At 27.9% G+C, this 17,093-nt stretch overlaps 1 protein-coding gene across 2 annotated transcripts in view; it reads right to left on the bottom strand.

Annotated features, from left to right (window-relative positions):
- Positions 1–825: 825 nt before the first annotated feature.
- The window catches only part of wapl (cohesin release factor wings apart-like), a 111,266-nt gene continuing 94,998 nt past the window's right edge, over positions 826–17,093 (bottom strand). For both annotated transcript variants that reach the window (XM_075368312.1, XM_075368319.1), the window contains 4 exons: positions 11,384–11,554; positions 6,992–7,080; positions 4,423–4,524; positions 826–1,729 (listed from right to left, as the gene is read on the bottom strand). In XM_075368312.1, coding sequence (XP_075224427.1) covers positions 1,616–1,729; positions 4,423–4,524; positions 6,992–7,080; positions 11,384–11,554 — 476 coding nt within the window. In that variant the 3' untranslated portion in view covers positions 826–1,615. The remainder of the gene's footprint in view (positions 1,730–4,422; positions 4,525–6,991; positions 7,081–11,383; positions 11,555–17,093) is intronic.

The raw sequence follows: 17,093 nt of genomic DNA, 5'->3' as shown, positions 1-17,093 counted from the left end.
TTTGATGAAGAGAGATTATCTTATCTACTTAATTGGAAGCTGCAAATTTGCATTTTTCCCAAATGTAAAGTTAAGTGGATGCATTACAGATAGGTGCTGATCACAGCATTCTATCTATCAAGTTCACAGGAACTTTAATTTGGTCATGAAGTACACATTTTCTTAGTCAGTTAAACTAAATGGCTGAACCATTTTTAAAAATAAGAATTTCTCAGTCAATAGTTATTACTTAAAAAAAAAGGATAACTTGAAATTGCAAATCTAAAAATGCCCACATCTGGTGAACACAATTAGAAAAAAAAATTAATAATTTATAGAACATATTTTTAGCGGACTTTTACTTCATTTTTTGATTGGTATTTTAATTTTCTCAGCTTACAAAGGGTACTTTTATTAAGTACATTTTCATTTCTTCAATTATTTGAAGAAAAATTCTGTAAAGATATGAAATTGTATAATTAACAGAAAACTGATGGGAGAATACAATACAATCACCCTGATTTTTTTTTTTTTTACTGTTATTAAGAAAAAAGCAAGTTATTAAGCTATGAACACATCAGCTAAGATATAGTGTGACTAGTGCGAATACATTTAACTGTAACGAATAAATTCAAAGTACTATTTCTTAACATATAATAGATCAGTCCTTTTTCTTTTAAAAACACAATATTTTGGATTATTCAGATTTTTATTCAATTCAGACTTTTTCCATTAAATCTGGATGAACAGGTTTCTATAAAAACAAAAAAAAATCATTTCTGATTCATAAATAAAGTATGGACAGGTCATAAAAATAATAGAACTTTAATATATCAGAATATTTTTTATATAGCATTTATTATCATTAATTTAATATTCACAAAATATTTTGATTAAAAAATAATAAAAACAACAATAGTTATTATTTAAAAATGGAAAAAAAAAGATATTTAATATATACACAGATAAAAATGTTTTATAATTAAAAACCTATAAAAAAAAACAAAAAAAACATTATTATAGAATGGATTTTAAATAGGAAACAAAATTATCTTAACATAATAAATAAAACCTTAATTCTATAAAAAGGATATCATATAAATTCCAAATCTTTTAACAATACCTATCATTTAATGCAATAGTATGCCAATATTTAAAACATTACTAATTTTAAAAATGTATTATCATTATTATAAAATTATTGCTGTTCTCAGTTACCAAATAACAAATTACAGTACACTGATCAATTAATTACAATCTTAATTATAAAAATAACAAATTTCAATTACACATTAATTATCAGTAATATATAATAATAATATTAATTAGAGAAGAGATGTACAGTTTTGGAAAAGTGGTGCTACCTATACAACATTGTGTGCTTTGAATACTACTAAACATCATAAGCTACCACATAAGAACAAGTGTAATTATTTATATGACTAATAAAAATTTATGAATTAAAATTAATTCAATTATGGGTTATTTTATGGTAAATGTAATTAAAATGATAATATAGTAATAATTACAATATTTTTTTATAATAAAAAAAATATAACAGTTATAATACAAATATTTAATAATATCAGTAATAATAATAATTATTATTACTACAATAAAGTAATTTATTTCAAGGTTATTCATCTTCAATCTTTGGTTGAATTTGAGGTTGTATCAGTTTGTCACTTTCTGTTAAATGCTTTATAACCATTTCAGCTGCTTTAATTCCTCTACTTATTCCTGAGCCAGCCTGTAAAAGATATATACATTAAACAATAATGTACATAAAAAAAATCATTAAAATTTCTGTAATAAAAAAAAAGGTACGGCGCTTTCAAATAAATTCATATATATTAGAGCAAGTACAACAATACTGATTTTGACCAAAATAACAGAACATTCATCCCACCTATGTGATTATTTCAACATGTCAAAAATTCTGAGGATTGGTGAGATTATCCCTTAAAAAAAAACCATTACTTCTTTTTGAATGGCTCTTTATTCTTTCATCGACTTCTGTATCTCATAATCTAATACAACTATTTTTTTCCTTATTATGTTTTAAGTATTTAATATAAAATACATAATTTATGTTAAATTAATTTTATGCTTGCAAATAAATACCAAAAGTTGATAATCCTTCATGATATACACCAAAACATTTAAACAAATTTTGTAGATAGATCTGTAACAACTGGAAGAATTTACTAATCTACCAAATATAAATAATTTTATTGAGACTAGAACTAATAATAATAATATTGTAACAGGACCAGTATAACAGACCTGGGTAACGGATTCCCTCCAATTAAGAAGAAAGTATGAGAAAGTACTAATGAAAGCAATCCAGAAGGGTACTAACTAAAAGGTCAATTTTCTCAGGCTAACAGGACCGTTTAGCAATTGTTCTTTGTAATACTGTCATGGCACACCTCCAACAGCTGTTGTTTGACAACAAGGGATACCAGACTGGATGAGAATATAAATATACTGCTTGGATCAAAGGGACGATAAGTATGAAGGGAGTGCTGTGAGGTTGTATTTGATGAGATTGTGAGATGGTGTTATTGGTCAGCGTATGTTAGCATCAAGTAAAGTGTATGTCACAAGCATTCCAGTGTGGACAGGAAGTTATTTGGTGAGTTATTGGTAGACAATAAGTGAAAGTGACAGTAATTTTATCTAGTTGTTAATAAAATATTAGGTGTTAATATTAGCAGTCATTGTAATTCTTTAGTCAATGGGACTGTATTCTGATTTTTATGATTTAACAAACCCTGTCCTTATTTGAAATACTTTTATTTTATATGTAATTTATTCATTATTATCGTAATTTATTATTATTATCATTATTAATATTAATTTTTCTTATTCTTTATGCTCTTAAACTAATAAATTGTATATATATAAAACATTTGTATTTGTTAGTCTCTCAAATCCTGCCTGAACCACGAACACGGGACAATATGAAATAAAAATATTTTTATTATTATATTTTTTAATCAGTAAATTCATTTATGACTGCAGCAAATAGCTAGAAGATTCAAATACTGTACTGTTAAAATTGGTTGCATTTATAATTATTTAAAAAAACATGTTATTTTAAACAAAAAGAAAAAAACAAGAGGGTTTAATATCTGCTGGTTTATTATTAATTACAGATACTTTTGCAAATTGTAATAGTGATGGTAATGACAAGGACGATCATTTGAATAAATGAGAGCTAAAGATTTTAGTTGTACAAGAGTGGCTACTGGAAAAGTGAGGGCAGAGTTCAGTACTTACAGGTTGGTAATGGTACAACTAGTAGACATACTACTACATTTAGGAATAGTTTACTTCAACATCATCTTCAGGCCTAACTGGAAAAATTCTACTTGTGGTATAAATTTTCTAATACAGGTATTTCAAGCCAATGTTTTAGGAGTGTTCTTTCTTCATCAACAAAACACAAATATAAGCTAATACACTAGTAAGGATATTAGATCTGAGTTATATAGAAGAGACAAAGTCTGATTCCATTGAGAGCTTAGGAACCAGTATATACTTGATGTGAGCTGATAGGATGGAGTGGGTTGACCTAAGCACTGTTCTGCAAAGACCAGTGGCTGCACAATAAGAGCTCTTAACAGCTACCAGGTAAAGCTGAGCTAGGCTTTCTAATCCCTATTAAAATATACTTTATTTTAGCTTCCAGGACCACTGTTACGTATTGCTTCAGAGGATGAAATGAAATGGCAATTTTGTAGCATGTGAAAATGCCTTGCCTGGCTGGGATTTGAACTTGGTGGAACCTCTGGATGAAAGGCTAAGACACTACAATTCACGCCATGGAGGCTGGCTACTAAAATATACTGTCTGTATAAAAAGACCATCTAGTAGTTCTCTAATTTTCTTGAATTTTCATGCAAAAACATTTTCGAATATCAAACTGACATCTGGGTGTACATGATTAAGCTATAGTATAACATTAAACAATGATAAAAAACATAAAAACAAAGAAAAAAATCCTTAAAAATTAAAAGTATCAAATTAAAATAAATAAAAGATTCTACATTAGGAAAAACCTGCTCAAAAAAAACAAAAACAGCATGTGTGTCAAATTAAATATTCTTCTTTATTATGTTTGTTAAAAATTTTCGCCATCCAATTATTCTGGCAGAAAAATTTGATAGAAATGATTCCTGATATTTGTTTACCATAATGACAAATGACAATGCAGTCATCTACAATAACAAAATATGTAATAGTTATTCATTTGTAATTTCATCTAATTTTCTTTTTCATCACGATGATTCTTTATTACAGCAAAAAAAAGAAAAAAAAAGTTAATTACATCTTACACTCAATAACTTATTACAAATATGCATAAGAAAAAATTCTATATAGAGACAAGCAACTTCAATATAACAATTACATATTAAAACTATTTATCATACTTACAGCAGCAGTTAAAGTCATAAACTTGAAAAACTTTTCTAGAACTGACAACATTGTGGCAAAATTTCCTTCAGGAAGATACCCTCTGACAATTGTTTCATAATCCTAGATAAACAAAAAATAATTTGTATCTAAATATATAAAATTTCTGCAGAAAGGAGGAAAATATCTATGAAAGAATAATCAAAACATGATAAAAGTATAAATCCTTTGAGAACCAGCAATTTTTATTAATCTTTTACAATTTCTGGTCATTTATACTTTTTTTAAAAACAATACTTCTTCCTCCTAAAAGTACTGGCCACGTTAGCATATTATGTCTTCTATTTCTTAGGTAACATAAAAATGCTTAGATCAATTTGAATCTTGCAGTTTCCTTTTTAATTCCACATATTTGTAATATGTGCATAAACAATTTTTTTTTTTTTAAAGAAAAGATTGTCATTAACATCAACTGTTTTAAGGAAAAATAGAAAATTGTAAATTCAAAGTTTCTTTCTTAAGTAAAGTCATGATATAAAAACAAAAGTGTTGGACATAGAGAGAACTTTATTATATTCATATATATTACTTTTGCATACAGTCATTATTCACTGAAACACATTTTTTGTACATATATTATTGTTCTTCTAACTTTATTATTGCATCTTTGAAAAAGTTTTCCGCCAGTGATTTAAACCAATCGATTACTCTGACTTCAGTTATCATAATTTTCAAATCTATAGGATATAAGTCATCAATTTAAAAGGAGTAAAATTGAATAATCTATAGGTGTAAGATTGAGAATGAGCAGTAGATATTCAATGATTTCTCAAAAAAGTTGCTTTAATTGCTGTACCATTTTTATTGCAGTGAGAAATTGAACTTATTGCACAAAAACTAACATTTTTTTTTGTTCCGAACAGCATATTAAAGTTTTTTAAGTTTCACAATACACATCAGTATTTACAGTACTTCCATGATCAGGGAACTCAATGAACAATATCTCAATAAGATATTTTTGTTATCACAAAAATAAGCAACAAGCTTCCTGTTTAAACAGTTTTGCAGCTCGAATATGATGAATGTTGCCAATGCACAGATTGCTGTTTTTTTTTCCATATTAGTACAAAATTTTTTTTATAAAGTAATATCTTCATATCAAAAATTATTATTTTTTGATGAGTGTTTAATAACAAAATTTCAACTCGACTCAATGGTGAAGCATTTTCTCTCTTATTTAGGTGATACGAAAATATCTGAGCACCAAGACTTTCTCAATGCACTCATCTATGGACATTTTTGGCCAAATGGTGTATAACTCTTTAATAATTTTTCCTTTAAAATTTTAGAAATTATTGTATGCGAAAAGTTTGGAAATCCCTTTGATATTTGTGAAACTGTAAATCATCTGTTTTTGAAATTTCTTATTTCACTCTTTTAAACAAATCATTTGTGATCACAGATAGGTGACGACTAAGTTCTTAATCATGACATTAGTCCTGCCTCCCCAAAACAAATGACACCAGTTTTTAATTTACTTTCATGTACAACATTTAGTCTACAAATATCAGAAACTTCTTAGTGGATTTCAGCATCAGATTTATTTTTGCCATTAGAAAAGAGATTACTGCTCAAAATCACACTTTGTAAGACATTATATATATATATATATATAATTTAGCACTCGACTTCAATTAGGTAATGCATGGTACTTAACATGAATATGACTAATATTTTTGCTGATAGATAGATAACTTATTAAATAAATAAAAGTACTACTCAAGTGTAAACTGTTTCCAAAGTAAAAATTGGTGGCAAAGTTGAAATGGCCTTTACTTAAAAATATATCTTATGTTTTACAAGTTTGAATGTTACATTAAAAAAAATGTAAAAAAAAACTTGCGAGTTTTTTTTTAATGATTCTAATTTGTTTGTATATTTTTAGAATACAACAACTGGAAACATGATTGGTTTTTAGTATGATGTCAACACAGGTTAGAGTCAAATGTCTTGTGTTCAATATTCAATCACAAATTAGTATAAGTATACAGTGATGAACTCATTGATTAAAAAATGTAAAATTGATTTTTACAGTAAACCAGTAAACAATTAAGCCATGCAAACCAGTACAATTAAATAGAAGTTACATATTTCTAAGGGCTTGGAAGTTTTTTACATATTAAAATCTTTTTATACAATTTGTATAGAAATGGTAAGCATCTTTGTTAGCTTGATAAAACCAATATTATGTGCACATCACATAAAATATTAAAAGTCTTAACAGGTCGGCAGAATGTTGTTCAATCATATAAAAGGTTATAGTACGGATATGTAGTAAATATGAGTAGTAAAGATAAATAAAGTAATAAATAAATAAATAAAGTAAATTTAATAATAAATTCAAAAACATTTATTAAACATCTATCTGATAAAGACTAAATAAATGTTAAAAAATCAGAATGAAGAAGATACAGCACTACTGAAAAATATATAATCATCTCTCTTTCAACAAAATGAAGATGGGTTATTATTCATAAATACAAAGACTAAAATGCTTTTTCATGGAAAAAGAAACCAATTAATTAATTACCTTATTTTCAATGGTAAGATAACCCAAAAGTAGGACAACATATGCAGCAATCAATGTATGCTCCATGTTCCTTCCTGCCTTCTGTAACACTAAAAATAATACATTTTGTAAAATAAAAACAGATATAAAAAAGGTAAAACATATAAGTTACTTGTTGCTAGCAAGTTATTTCTCTTAAATTAAACAAGTTTTTTTATATAAAATTAATGTATTCTAACAAACATGTGATACTGTTATTATAATGTGATTTTTAATCATTTAAAAGTAAAATACTTTAAACCACTTTATTATGTACATATAAAGCAGAGAGAGCCTAACACATACTGTTTAATAAGATCTAATGATTTATTTCCTTTTAAACAAAGAATGAAAAAAAAAACAGTATCAGATTGTAGCTGTCTTAAATCAATATATTTTGCAATTTTACAATGAGGTGCACCAAAATTCTTGAAGCGTAAGTAAAAAAAAAAAGAATGTGATAAGGTATGAGAAAAATTCTTACTAATTATACTCAGTCCCCTACTTACCAAAATATTATGTTCCAAAGACCAAGTTAAATTGTACTGAAGTCGAATATAAATTAGTGATTTTGAAAACTTATAAGAGATTTTAAATATGTAATCAAAATTTATTTTATGTAATTTTATTAACTCTTTTTAGTATGCTTTTTATTATGTTACTTTTAAAAATTTAATAGGTATACAAGTAAAAATACTGCATTTTTCTGTACATTTCATCTTAATTAATACTGTATTAACTCACTAATAGGGTGACCCTCTAATTTTCAGACCAAGTTTTATAAAAAATGTATATCCTGCATTGAGGATCTACAATATAAAATAATAATAGTATGCAAAATATATTCTATTTCTAGATAAAACCGATATTTATACAATAGACCTGTAATTTGGTTTCATTCACTTATTTATGATATAAGGTTGATGTTTTATTTTTAATTCAGCAGAACAGATTCATTGAACGCAAAAGAGAAAAACAAAATCTAACATTTTTTCTCTAAGTTTTTCCTTTGAAACATAAAGCCTTAAAAAACTACCATTATTTATACATTTTTTGTATATATTGGAATAAAATGCACTTCAATGGCTTTAAAACCTACAATTATTTTTATGTTTTTGTATTAATATCAGTACATTACTGATTGAATTCTAGCCTTTTCCAGTTTCATTTAATAAAATTATAAATTATATATTTCTCTTTTTTCTACTAATATATGCATGATTTAAAAAAACCAAACACTTTTACATTTTATTATATTTTAATACGGTAATTATTTTAAATAATTTTCTTATTTGATAATTATATTATTCAGGAATCCTGTATATTGAACTAACAAGTTTTGTAAACAGATATTTATTAGAATTACCTCCAACATATTCATTAGATGCTACATAGATTATTGCAACTGTGTTTCTATTCATTAAGTTATAACCAGGAAATACAAAATTATATGGAATATTCTGTATTTTCTGTTAAAATTCCAATGCATTTTAAAATTATTTTAGACATACTGAAATTTTGGCAGAAATCTATCAAGTTAAATTTATTTAGAATTCACTAAAATTGAACACAATTCAAATTGGGTTTAAAATACAGTGTATCCTCAATTTATGTGGGTGTTACGTTCTGGAAAATTTCCGCATATAATGAAATCACATAAATTGAAACTCATATTTACTGCAGAAATACAGGTTAGGTTCTTGTTAAGTTATACAGTAAATAATATACATAAATTACTGTACTAAAAAAAAAAATACTGTACTTTATTTTACTGTTTTCTTATTACAGTATCATTGTATTATTTTAATGATATTACAGTGCAATGTATGAATTTAAAAAGAAAAAAATATGTATTGTACATATAATATTTCCACTAACATAATTTACATTTTACATTGATTATCATTTAGTTTTTTCACTTAAAAATAAAAAAAAGTAGTACTGGTGGACTGTTTAGATTTGTTCAGTAGAAGTCTTTGTTCTTCCTTGTATGGTGCAACTATATTTTCTAGTTCCTGCTAAAACCGCAAACTACGCTCCATCACTGGATCTTCGGCAATTATAAATTCTTTCAATTCCTCTGCCATTTTTAGATTTGTCTAAATTTGTTAAAGTCAACTGTTTATTTTTTATCAAAATTTTCTCTTCATTTTCACCACTATCTTGTATGATTTTGTTTTCTCTCATTTCCATAAGTTTTGAGTCACTTAATTCTTCATTTACATCCTTTGCCTGTATGTCTAGAAATCAATCTCCTGGTAACTGTCTGGCAATGCTGACTACTTCGTTACAAGTGTTCTCTACATCTTTATTTTTCATCTCTATCCTCTATTGCTTCGTTATGTCCTATCTTTGGCCAGGCCTTTACCGTTTCAGGCCAAAGCTTCTTCCAGCAGATGTTTACTGTTTTCTATTGTAACTCACCTAAAAATTTTTTTACGTTTGCAATGCAATCAGCAATTGTGTATTTTTTCCAGCATTTGCTCAAAGTTAAAGATTTGTCTACTTCTATGTCATCAGAAAGTTTTGTAAATGTTCAACGATTGTAGTACACTTTGAAAGTTGAATTTACAAACTTGTCAAGGGGTTGCAAAAGTGGTGTAGTATTGGGTGGGAGAAACTCAACTTGGATATTTTCATCAGCTTCTTTCAGTAGCCCCTCTGGGTGAGCCATACCGTTGTCTAGAACAAGCAAAACAGTTATTAAACCAATCCGTACAAATATCGGCAGTTACATAAGCACGTTTATTAGCTCGCCAGAAAACTGGTTGATTTTTTTTTGTGTTTTTCAATGTGCGAGGATTCAAGGATTTATAAACTAAGAATGGCATAATCAAGTCTCCAGACACATTTGAGCACAACAACATAAAGTGATCATTTGCTGCTTTATAGCCCAGTGCGATTTTCTGTTCTTTAAGGAGGAATGTACGCTTTGGCATTTTTTTTCAATACACACCTGTTTGATCTGAACTGAAAACCTGTTCTGGTATGTAACATTTCTCCTTTATGATGGTTAAAAATTTTTCTGGGCATTGTTCAGAAGCTTTGAAATCTGCAGAAGCTTTTTCACCTCATCGTTTTACATTGTGCAAACTGTGTCTTTTTTTTAAATATCTCGAACCAGTTCTTACCAGCATTAAAACTGAAACTGGATGAACTATTGGTAGAAATTCAGATTCATTACCCGTTTCACTGGACACCCTGCAATAAAGCTGCATAGCCTTTTCTTGATTTAAAGCTGAACTTAATGGCATATGCTTTTGAACTTAATCCATGTCATTAACAACTTTTCGACTTTCTGCAAAATCGCATTTAATAACATATACGAAACAACCTTGGCACAAAACGGTACACTGGCCACGATGCTTTGGCATATTTTGTCTTTATTAAGCCATATTGGATGTACAGACAATTCATTTAAGTTAAACTTTTTAGCTACAGACGCCACAATATCTTTATTATCTAGGCAATTTAGAATTTTATTTTTTTCTAATAGTGATAAAACTTTTTTTTGTTTCTTATGTTTTAACACAGCACTCATTTTTGATCACAGTATATAAAGGAACAGCACAGTACAGAAAAAAAAATAGTTTTACGAACATAGTTGCAGAACACACTAAAACTCAATAACAGTAACGAGACGTATCTAATGCAGTGTTCTAGTACACAGGAAAAGTAGGCTAATATAAATTGCGAATGAAGATTGTGAAAGCAGTGCACTGTACATTACAATGACTCATAGGCATCTCCTGTTGGTACAGGATAAATGCATTGATAAATGTGCGGGTGTTTAATCTTGTAATCGAAATATGTACTGTACTGCAATGTTTTAGTCTGTTTTAAAAAATATGATAATGACTGTATGACCATGTATAAGTGAATCCTATTGTGTACTTGGAAATAATTTTAATAACTTATTCAAATGCATATTACTGAAGTCGTGTAAAAAAATGACATGTAAATTGAGGATGCACTGTTAATTGCATTATTTTATTTTAGTTTACTGATTTAATATTTCACCCTTTATTATGTTCCACAATTCTTAACTCTACTTTAATTTTTACAAATTAAGCACTCAGTTACTGACTATTTTCCAACTTTTGTTTATAAACTATATCTGTTATGTAACAAAATTGCAATAGATTGTAAAAAATTACTGTGATCATCAATAAAAATTCTACATCTCCAAGATCTGTTTTTCAAAAAAGCCAATTCTTCAGGCTCAATATTTTTCACAAACTACAAATTTCATTTATTATAATCGCATTCATAAAACTTCATGCTTTTTTATAATCACCTTATAAAAAAAACAAAAAAAAACTGCAACTAAAAAATTTTTTTCCAACAACTTGGTTGAATATAAATGATACTTACACATGGCCACTGTTTCTTCAATATGTTCTTCTTGAGATTTTGGAGGTGCTGTTGATTCAGATGCAGGTTTTTCACCATCTAAAATTGCATCAGTCTTCTTTTCTTCTGTACGTGCAAGCTCCTCATGTTGATAGAATAACGATACCAAAGATTTAACAGCAGTATCATAACCTGACGTTAAAAATAAGGAAAAAATAACATAAAACATTACATCATCATTACACTAGCACCAACAAGTAATTAAAATTTAATTTTCTTTTAAAAGACCGTTTTAGGAATCAAAAACATGCTTACATGTATAAATCTAAATACAACGGCTTATGATAATGCAATACTAAACTTATTCCATGTTTTTAAACCACAAAGCTGCTGTGTAGGTCACAAATAGCTTAAATCCATTTACATCATGTAGCTAATAAAACATTCTTCCTTCCTTTTAGTTTCATAAAAAAGTACTTTGCTATCTGTTATAGTATTACTTAATATTTTTCTTCGGTCTAGTTTATTTTCTGATCTGCTCAAATTTAATCTTATAATTCCGTTTTAAAAGAAGGGTGACCCCTCAAAATTAAATAATTACTACCTTACTAAGATAGCCTTTTAAAAGGTTTTTGAGCTGATTGCTAATGATAAGGCAGTTAGACATTTGGATTCGCATAACTGTTTGAACTCACTTCAGTTTGGCTTCAGAGGTGTAGGAATACATCTGATAACATTTACAAATTTTTCATTACATTTCTAATGTAACTGATGAATTGCGAATGCTATTAAGAGTCTTTTGTGACCTTACAAAAGCACTTGACTGGCTTGATCATATGTTTCTTCTTTGTACATTACCTTCTTGTAGTATTATAGGTCTCATTTTTCAATAACATGAAACTAAAAGTCATTATATACACAGCTAATTGAGCCAATATTAGATAAAACAAAGTTTTGGTTGGGTGTCCTAGTCTGTCCTGAGCTCTTTATTGTTCCTAATCTGTAGAAATATTTTTTTGAATGTTTTATATTAAAAACCGATTTTACATGCTGATAATACCACAATGGTATTGTTGAATTCTGATTCTGGTGCTTTTTCTGACCATCTCAAAAAATAACTAGATTGCATAAACAACTAGTTTTAAGCCATGGTCTTTTGTAAAATATAAGCAAAATAAAAGTTCTGTCTTTTAAATAAAACTGTTATCTCCACACATAATAACAGTATAACCTACTAATTTAACATTTAAAATTCTACTTGGCTTAATTGTGTAACAAAATTTTACAAGCTTTTCTGGGCTTAAAATTAATAGTTCATTAACTTAGACGAGAATGCAGCAGATCAGTAACTAATATGTCCTATTTTGCTCTTCTTACTATTGAATAATACTGTTGATATGTGCTCTTGTTGAGATTGATTATGGCTGTGTAAATAGTAACTTCAATTAAGGTGTGATCTTTTGGATAAATTCTACATGAGAGAATAGTCATTTTTCAAATGAAAATTAAGTAGCTATGAATAATTTTAATTATCTTCAAGCAGATCTTATTTTAAGGTAATCTTTGATCTTATTTTTAAATTTAATCTTTGGAATGCACATTTATATGAATTAGCTGTCTTTATAAAAAAAAAACAAAAAAAAAACTTTTAATGGACTTCATATTACAAAACATTTTAACAGAATAGAAAGATTTATTAATTCCTTTCCATAGAACTGTGTTCTATTAATATCAGGTCAATATTTTGGTCTCAGCAAATGCAATAACTTAACTACTGTGATTAGAAATATTCAATTCATATTCTCAATTATGAAATGTTATATAACTGTTCCTTTAGAATTATTGTTTTTATTCAGTGGCTAAGTTAATTAAACCAGGCTCTAATATTTAATTAATAAAGTTAAAAACAGTAATGAAATTGAAGATAATGTACATAGATAACATTAATATTTTCCAAGGTATACAAAGTTATTAACTGAATAAAAAATTAACAGAAAATAAAAATTGACAATAAAATAATGGAGAACTTTCCTGGAATTTATATAAAAAAACCTTCAAAATTCTACTCTTCCTTCACTGGTAAATAGAAAACTATTTATAGCTTCGTAATCTTGCTTATCTGCTTATATAATAAAATATGTTAAAGAATGATTTGCAAAAAAAAAGAAGCAAATGTGATAAACTTAACCCTGTTTTATGTTATTGTCAGTAATATTCTAACTGCTAAAAACAAAAACTCTTCTCTTCCTATTCTACCACTACCTGCATTTCATGATTGATCTTCTTCCTTCTGTTTACATACTCTTTCACTTCCTTTAACAATCTATGTATAAGTATCCTTTCCCGCACTTTCATTTAATGCATACTTTTTTCCTCCTTTTTCTTAGCCTGAACTATCCAATCACATTATATTTTTTCTTATTTATCAATATTCTTTTGACTGAATTTCTGATCATTTCATCTCTTATTCTACCATCATTGAAATCCCCATACTACCTTCTTAAAACTTTATTTTACAAGCCTGTGTTTTGCTGATGTCAACTCTTTTCATAACCCCATGTCTGCTATATTTCTAGGCACTGGAAGGCATATTATGATATAGCTTATTTTACTGGCTCCAGATCAGACTCCCCAACTTCATAGTTTTTAGAAATTAATGTCTTATATTAGTCCTAGAGTACTTAGATTAGATTTAGTACTTTAAATACTCTTAGTATTACTATGTACTCAGTACATAGATTAGTCCTCTTATTAAACAATTTCCAGCAACCCCCTCTATTATATTTCCAACACAATTAAAACTACCAAACCTATTTAGTTATTCTCCAATGTATCCAGTATCCAACTCCTAATCCAATGTCATGGGAGGTAGGCAATGGCATGAAGTAAGGGAAAAGTAAAAACAGAGACTCTGAGGAAGGAATGGTTATTGAGCTCTGGTGACGGAATGACAGGCCTAGCAGGTCAGTAGCAAATAAAATGCTAGAAAAAACATTTTAAGGTGACATAAAATATTACAAACAACTAAAATAAGAATATTTTAAGCGGCTGGAGCAAAAAATGATTTTTAAGATGTCATCTAGTTCTATGAAAAAGGTGGAAATTACATATTGAAAACTAATTAAAAAAAAATAAAGGCTAAAACAATTAAATGTAATTATATAAAATAATTTTTATAGGGGAACCAATCTTTTTAGATAAAGATTGCAAACAAAAAAAAACTGATAAGATGAAACAGTTAAATTTTAAGACATTTATAAATTAAAACTTTTAGGAATAATTATATTTTGTGTAATTTATTCTCAACAAATTCTTAATTATATTTCTTCCCATATTATACTTTCATAGGCTAAAAACACACACATGTAAAATTTTTTGACTAAGGGCAACTTAGAGAAGTCATTTCGGGGTCTGTTAAAAAAATAAATGTAAGCTATTTCCCCTCCCTGCCCACCAAAAAAAAACCATTAGAATGCAAGCAGCAAAACTTAGCTTGGCTTGGTAGTAGGCCATAATATCCATATATGAATTTCTGTAGCCATGTGGAGTGAGTAAATGGGCGGCAGTGGTTGTAGGTAGAACCACTGTGTATGCTTACGTAACAAATGTTTGTTGTATTTTTACTTTGTGTGAATGCAATGAACAAAACCTTTGCTTAAAATTTTGCCAAATGTTACCACAAATTAAAAAAAAAAACTGATGTAACTGTTTTAAAAATGGCTGTACTTTATTGAACAGGGTTTAACATACTGGCAAAGAGCTAAAATTTTGATAACATTAATCAAGTGTACAGCTTCATCACAGAAAACTTCCCAGTGATCAAATGAGAAATAACTAGATATTAAAATTACTGCAAAAAAAAATTACTGAACACACACAGAATGACTGCAAAATTTATGGTAATGCTGTTTTCATTTAAATACATTTCATTTAAATGCTGGAGTGTGGCAAAGAGCTGACTTCTGGAGTTAATGATACTGATAAGTCTTGGGTGTAAAAGAGTGTCACAGAAACAAAGATTGTAACAGATGTATTCATCATCCTAAAGGTAAAAAAAAGTAGTTTTTTTTACTACAAGTTGTGCATCATGAATGTGCACCAGAAGTTGAAACTAATAACAAACATTACCAAGAGGTTCTCCATTAGCATAGAGATGTGGTTTAGCATGATAGACTGGACAAGTGGAAGTTATGCAACTGGTAGTGACATCATGACAACACCCTGCTCTTTTTTGTATCAATTTCTTGGACAAGCACAAAATTTCTCAGGTTTGCCAGGATTTTTACTCTCTGGACGTAGCATCTTATGGTTTCTAGTTGCTCCCCCTAGTTTAAGATGTTGTCGAGAGTTCTGATTTGACAGTTGAGAGGACATAAATAATACAACAGCATAGCTAATAGCCATATCAAATGAAGATTTTCAGAAATGTTTCTAGCAATGGAAGAGGAATGGAATATAAAAAATAAAAATAAAAAACAAGCTTTGAAAGAAAACACATCAAAATTTATAAAAAAAATTAACTTTTTCGTTTTTTAAATGACTATTAAATTTATCAAGTCACGAAGGGAGTATTTCATAGAAATTATTACTGGAAGCTCCCCAGCCTACAGTTGGAAAATTTTTGCACAGACCTTCAACTACAGCAGTCAAGAGAGTAAAATAAATCTACAACTGCAATAGGAATGAGAAAGTAAAGGACTCTCATCCATCATAAAATCTATGAAAACAAAATTTAAATTGATTATATCAGTGGATAGTTATTATCTTACATCATTTCAGAAAAAAAATACAAAAAGCATTTGTTTTAGTTCCATAGTAAAATGATAGTTATGACCTAGTTGACTATTTAACAAAACAAACTGAAAATATTTATCATACATGATTCCAATTAACTCCATTAACTAATATTACTCATAAATACATTATTATACAGGAATGATTTTGAGAAATATGCTCAGAAACTATCAAATAAAATTGTGGAAAGATTTGAAAGCCTATATTCAATAAAAAAATGTAATAACACTTTAACCTTTTCCCATCACAATGCTCCGCGCTTCTTAGCGCTCCGCAAAAATATGTTGGTATCTGATTGCCTCCCTTCATAGTCTTATGCTACCCTCTTGTGAAAAAAATTTCAAAAAATTACAGTATATTAACGAGATTTAACAGATTCTGACAAAAAAAACCTTACGATTGGATATTTTTTATGCCTGTAACAACAAAAAAATTGAAACCGTACAAAAAATTACGATAATTTAATTGCAGAATTTTTTTTGCGCATTTCTACCGCGTTTTTTATTAGCTAAATTTTTTTTTTTTGATTTGTGTTTATGAAACATAGTTTGCTGATTTAAAAAAAATACTTTCAAGCAAATCAGTTGAAAGTTGGGCAAAATATGATGAAAAACCCGTCATAAATCACAGATTAATTAGCATATCAGTTTCGAGAAATTTTTATAGTTATTTATTTTTTCTTAGCGTTACATATAATGTAAAATTTATTTTAAAAATTATAAGACTTCCTAAGAGCATTTATTACGTAAAAAAACTTTTTTTACAACAGAGTATTGCTGTTACACGCCGCGGAGGGGGGGGGGCATAGAGTTCATGAAACGCATAATAATTACCCCAGTAATTACAAGCTATTCGGTACAAACAACAGGTATTTTTTATGTTACTATGTATATAAAATCATAATATATAAAATAAGAAATTACGAGCGCGCACTAGT

This window comes from Lycorma delicatula, chromosome 1 (genome assembly GCF_047948215.1).
Source record: "Lycorma delicatula isolate Av1 chromosome 1, ASM4794821v1, whole genome shotgun sequence".
Classification (NCBI taxonomy): Eukaryota; Metazoa; Arthropoda; class Insecta; order Hemiptera; family Fulgoridae; genus Lycorma; species Lycorma delicatula.
The sequence above is the reverse complement of the archived record's forward strand: the minus strand, read 5'-3'. Positions and strand labels throughout refer to the sequence as shown.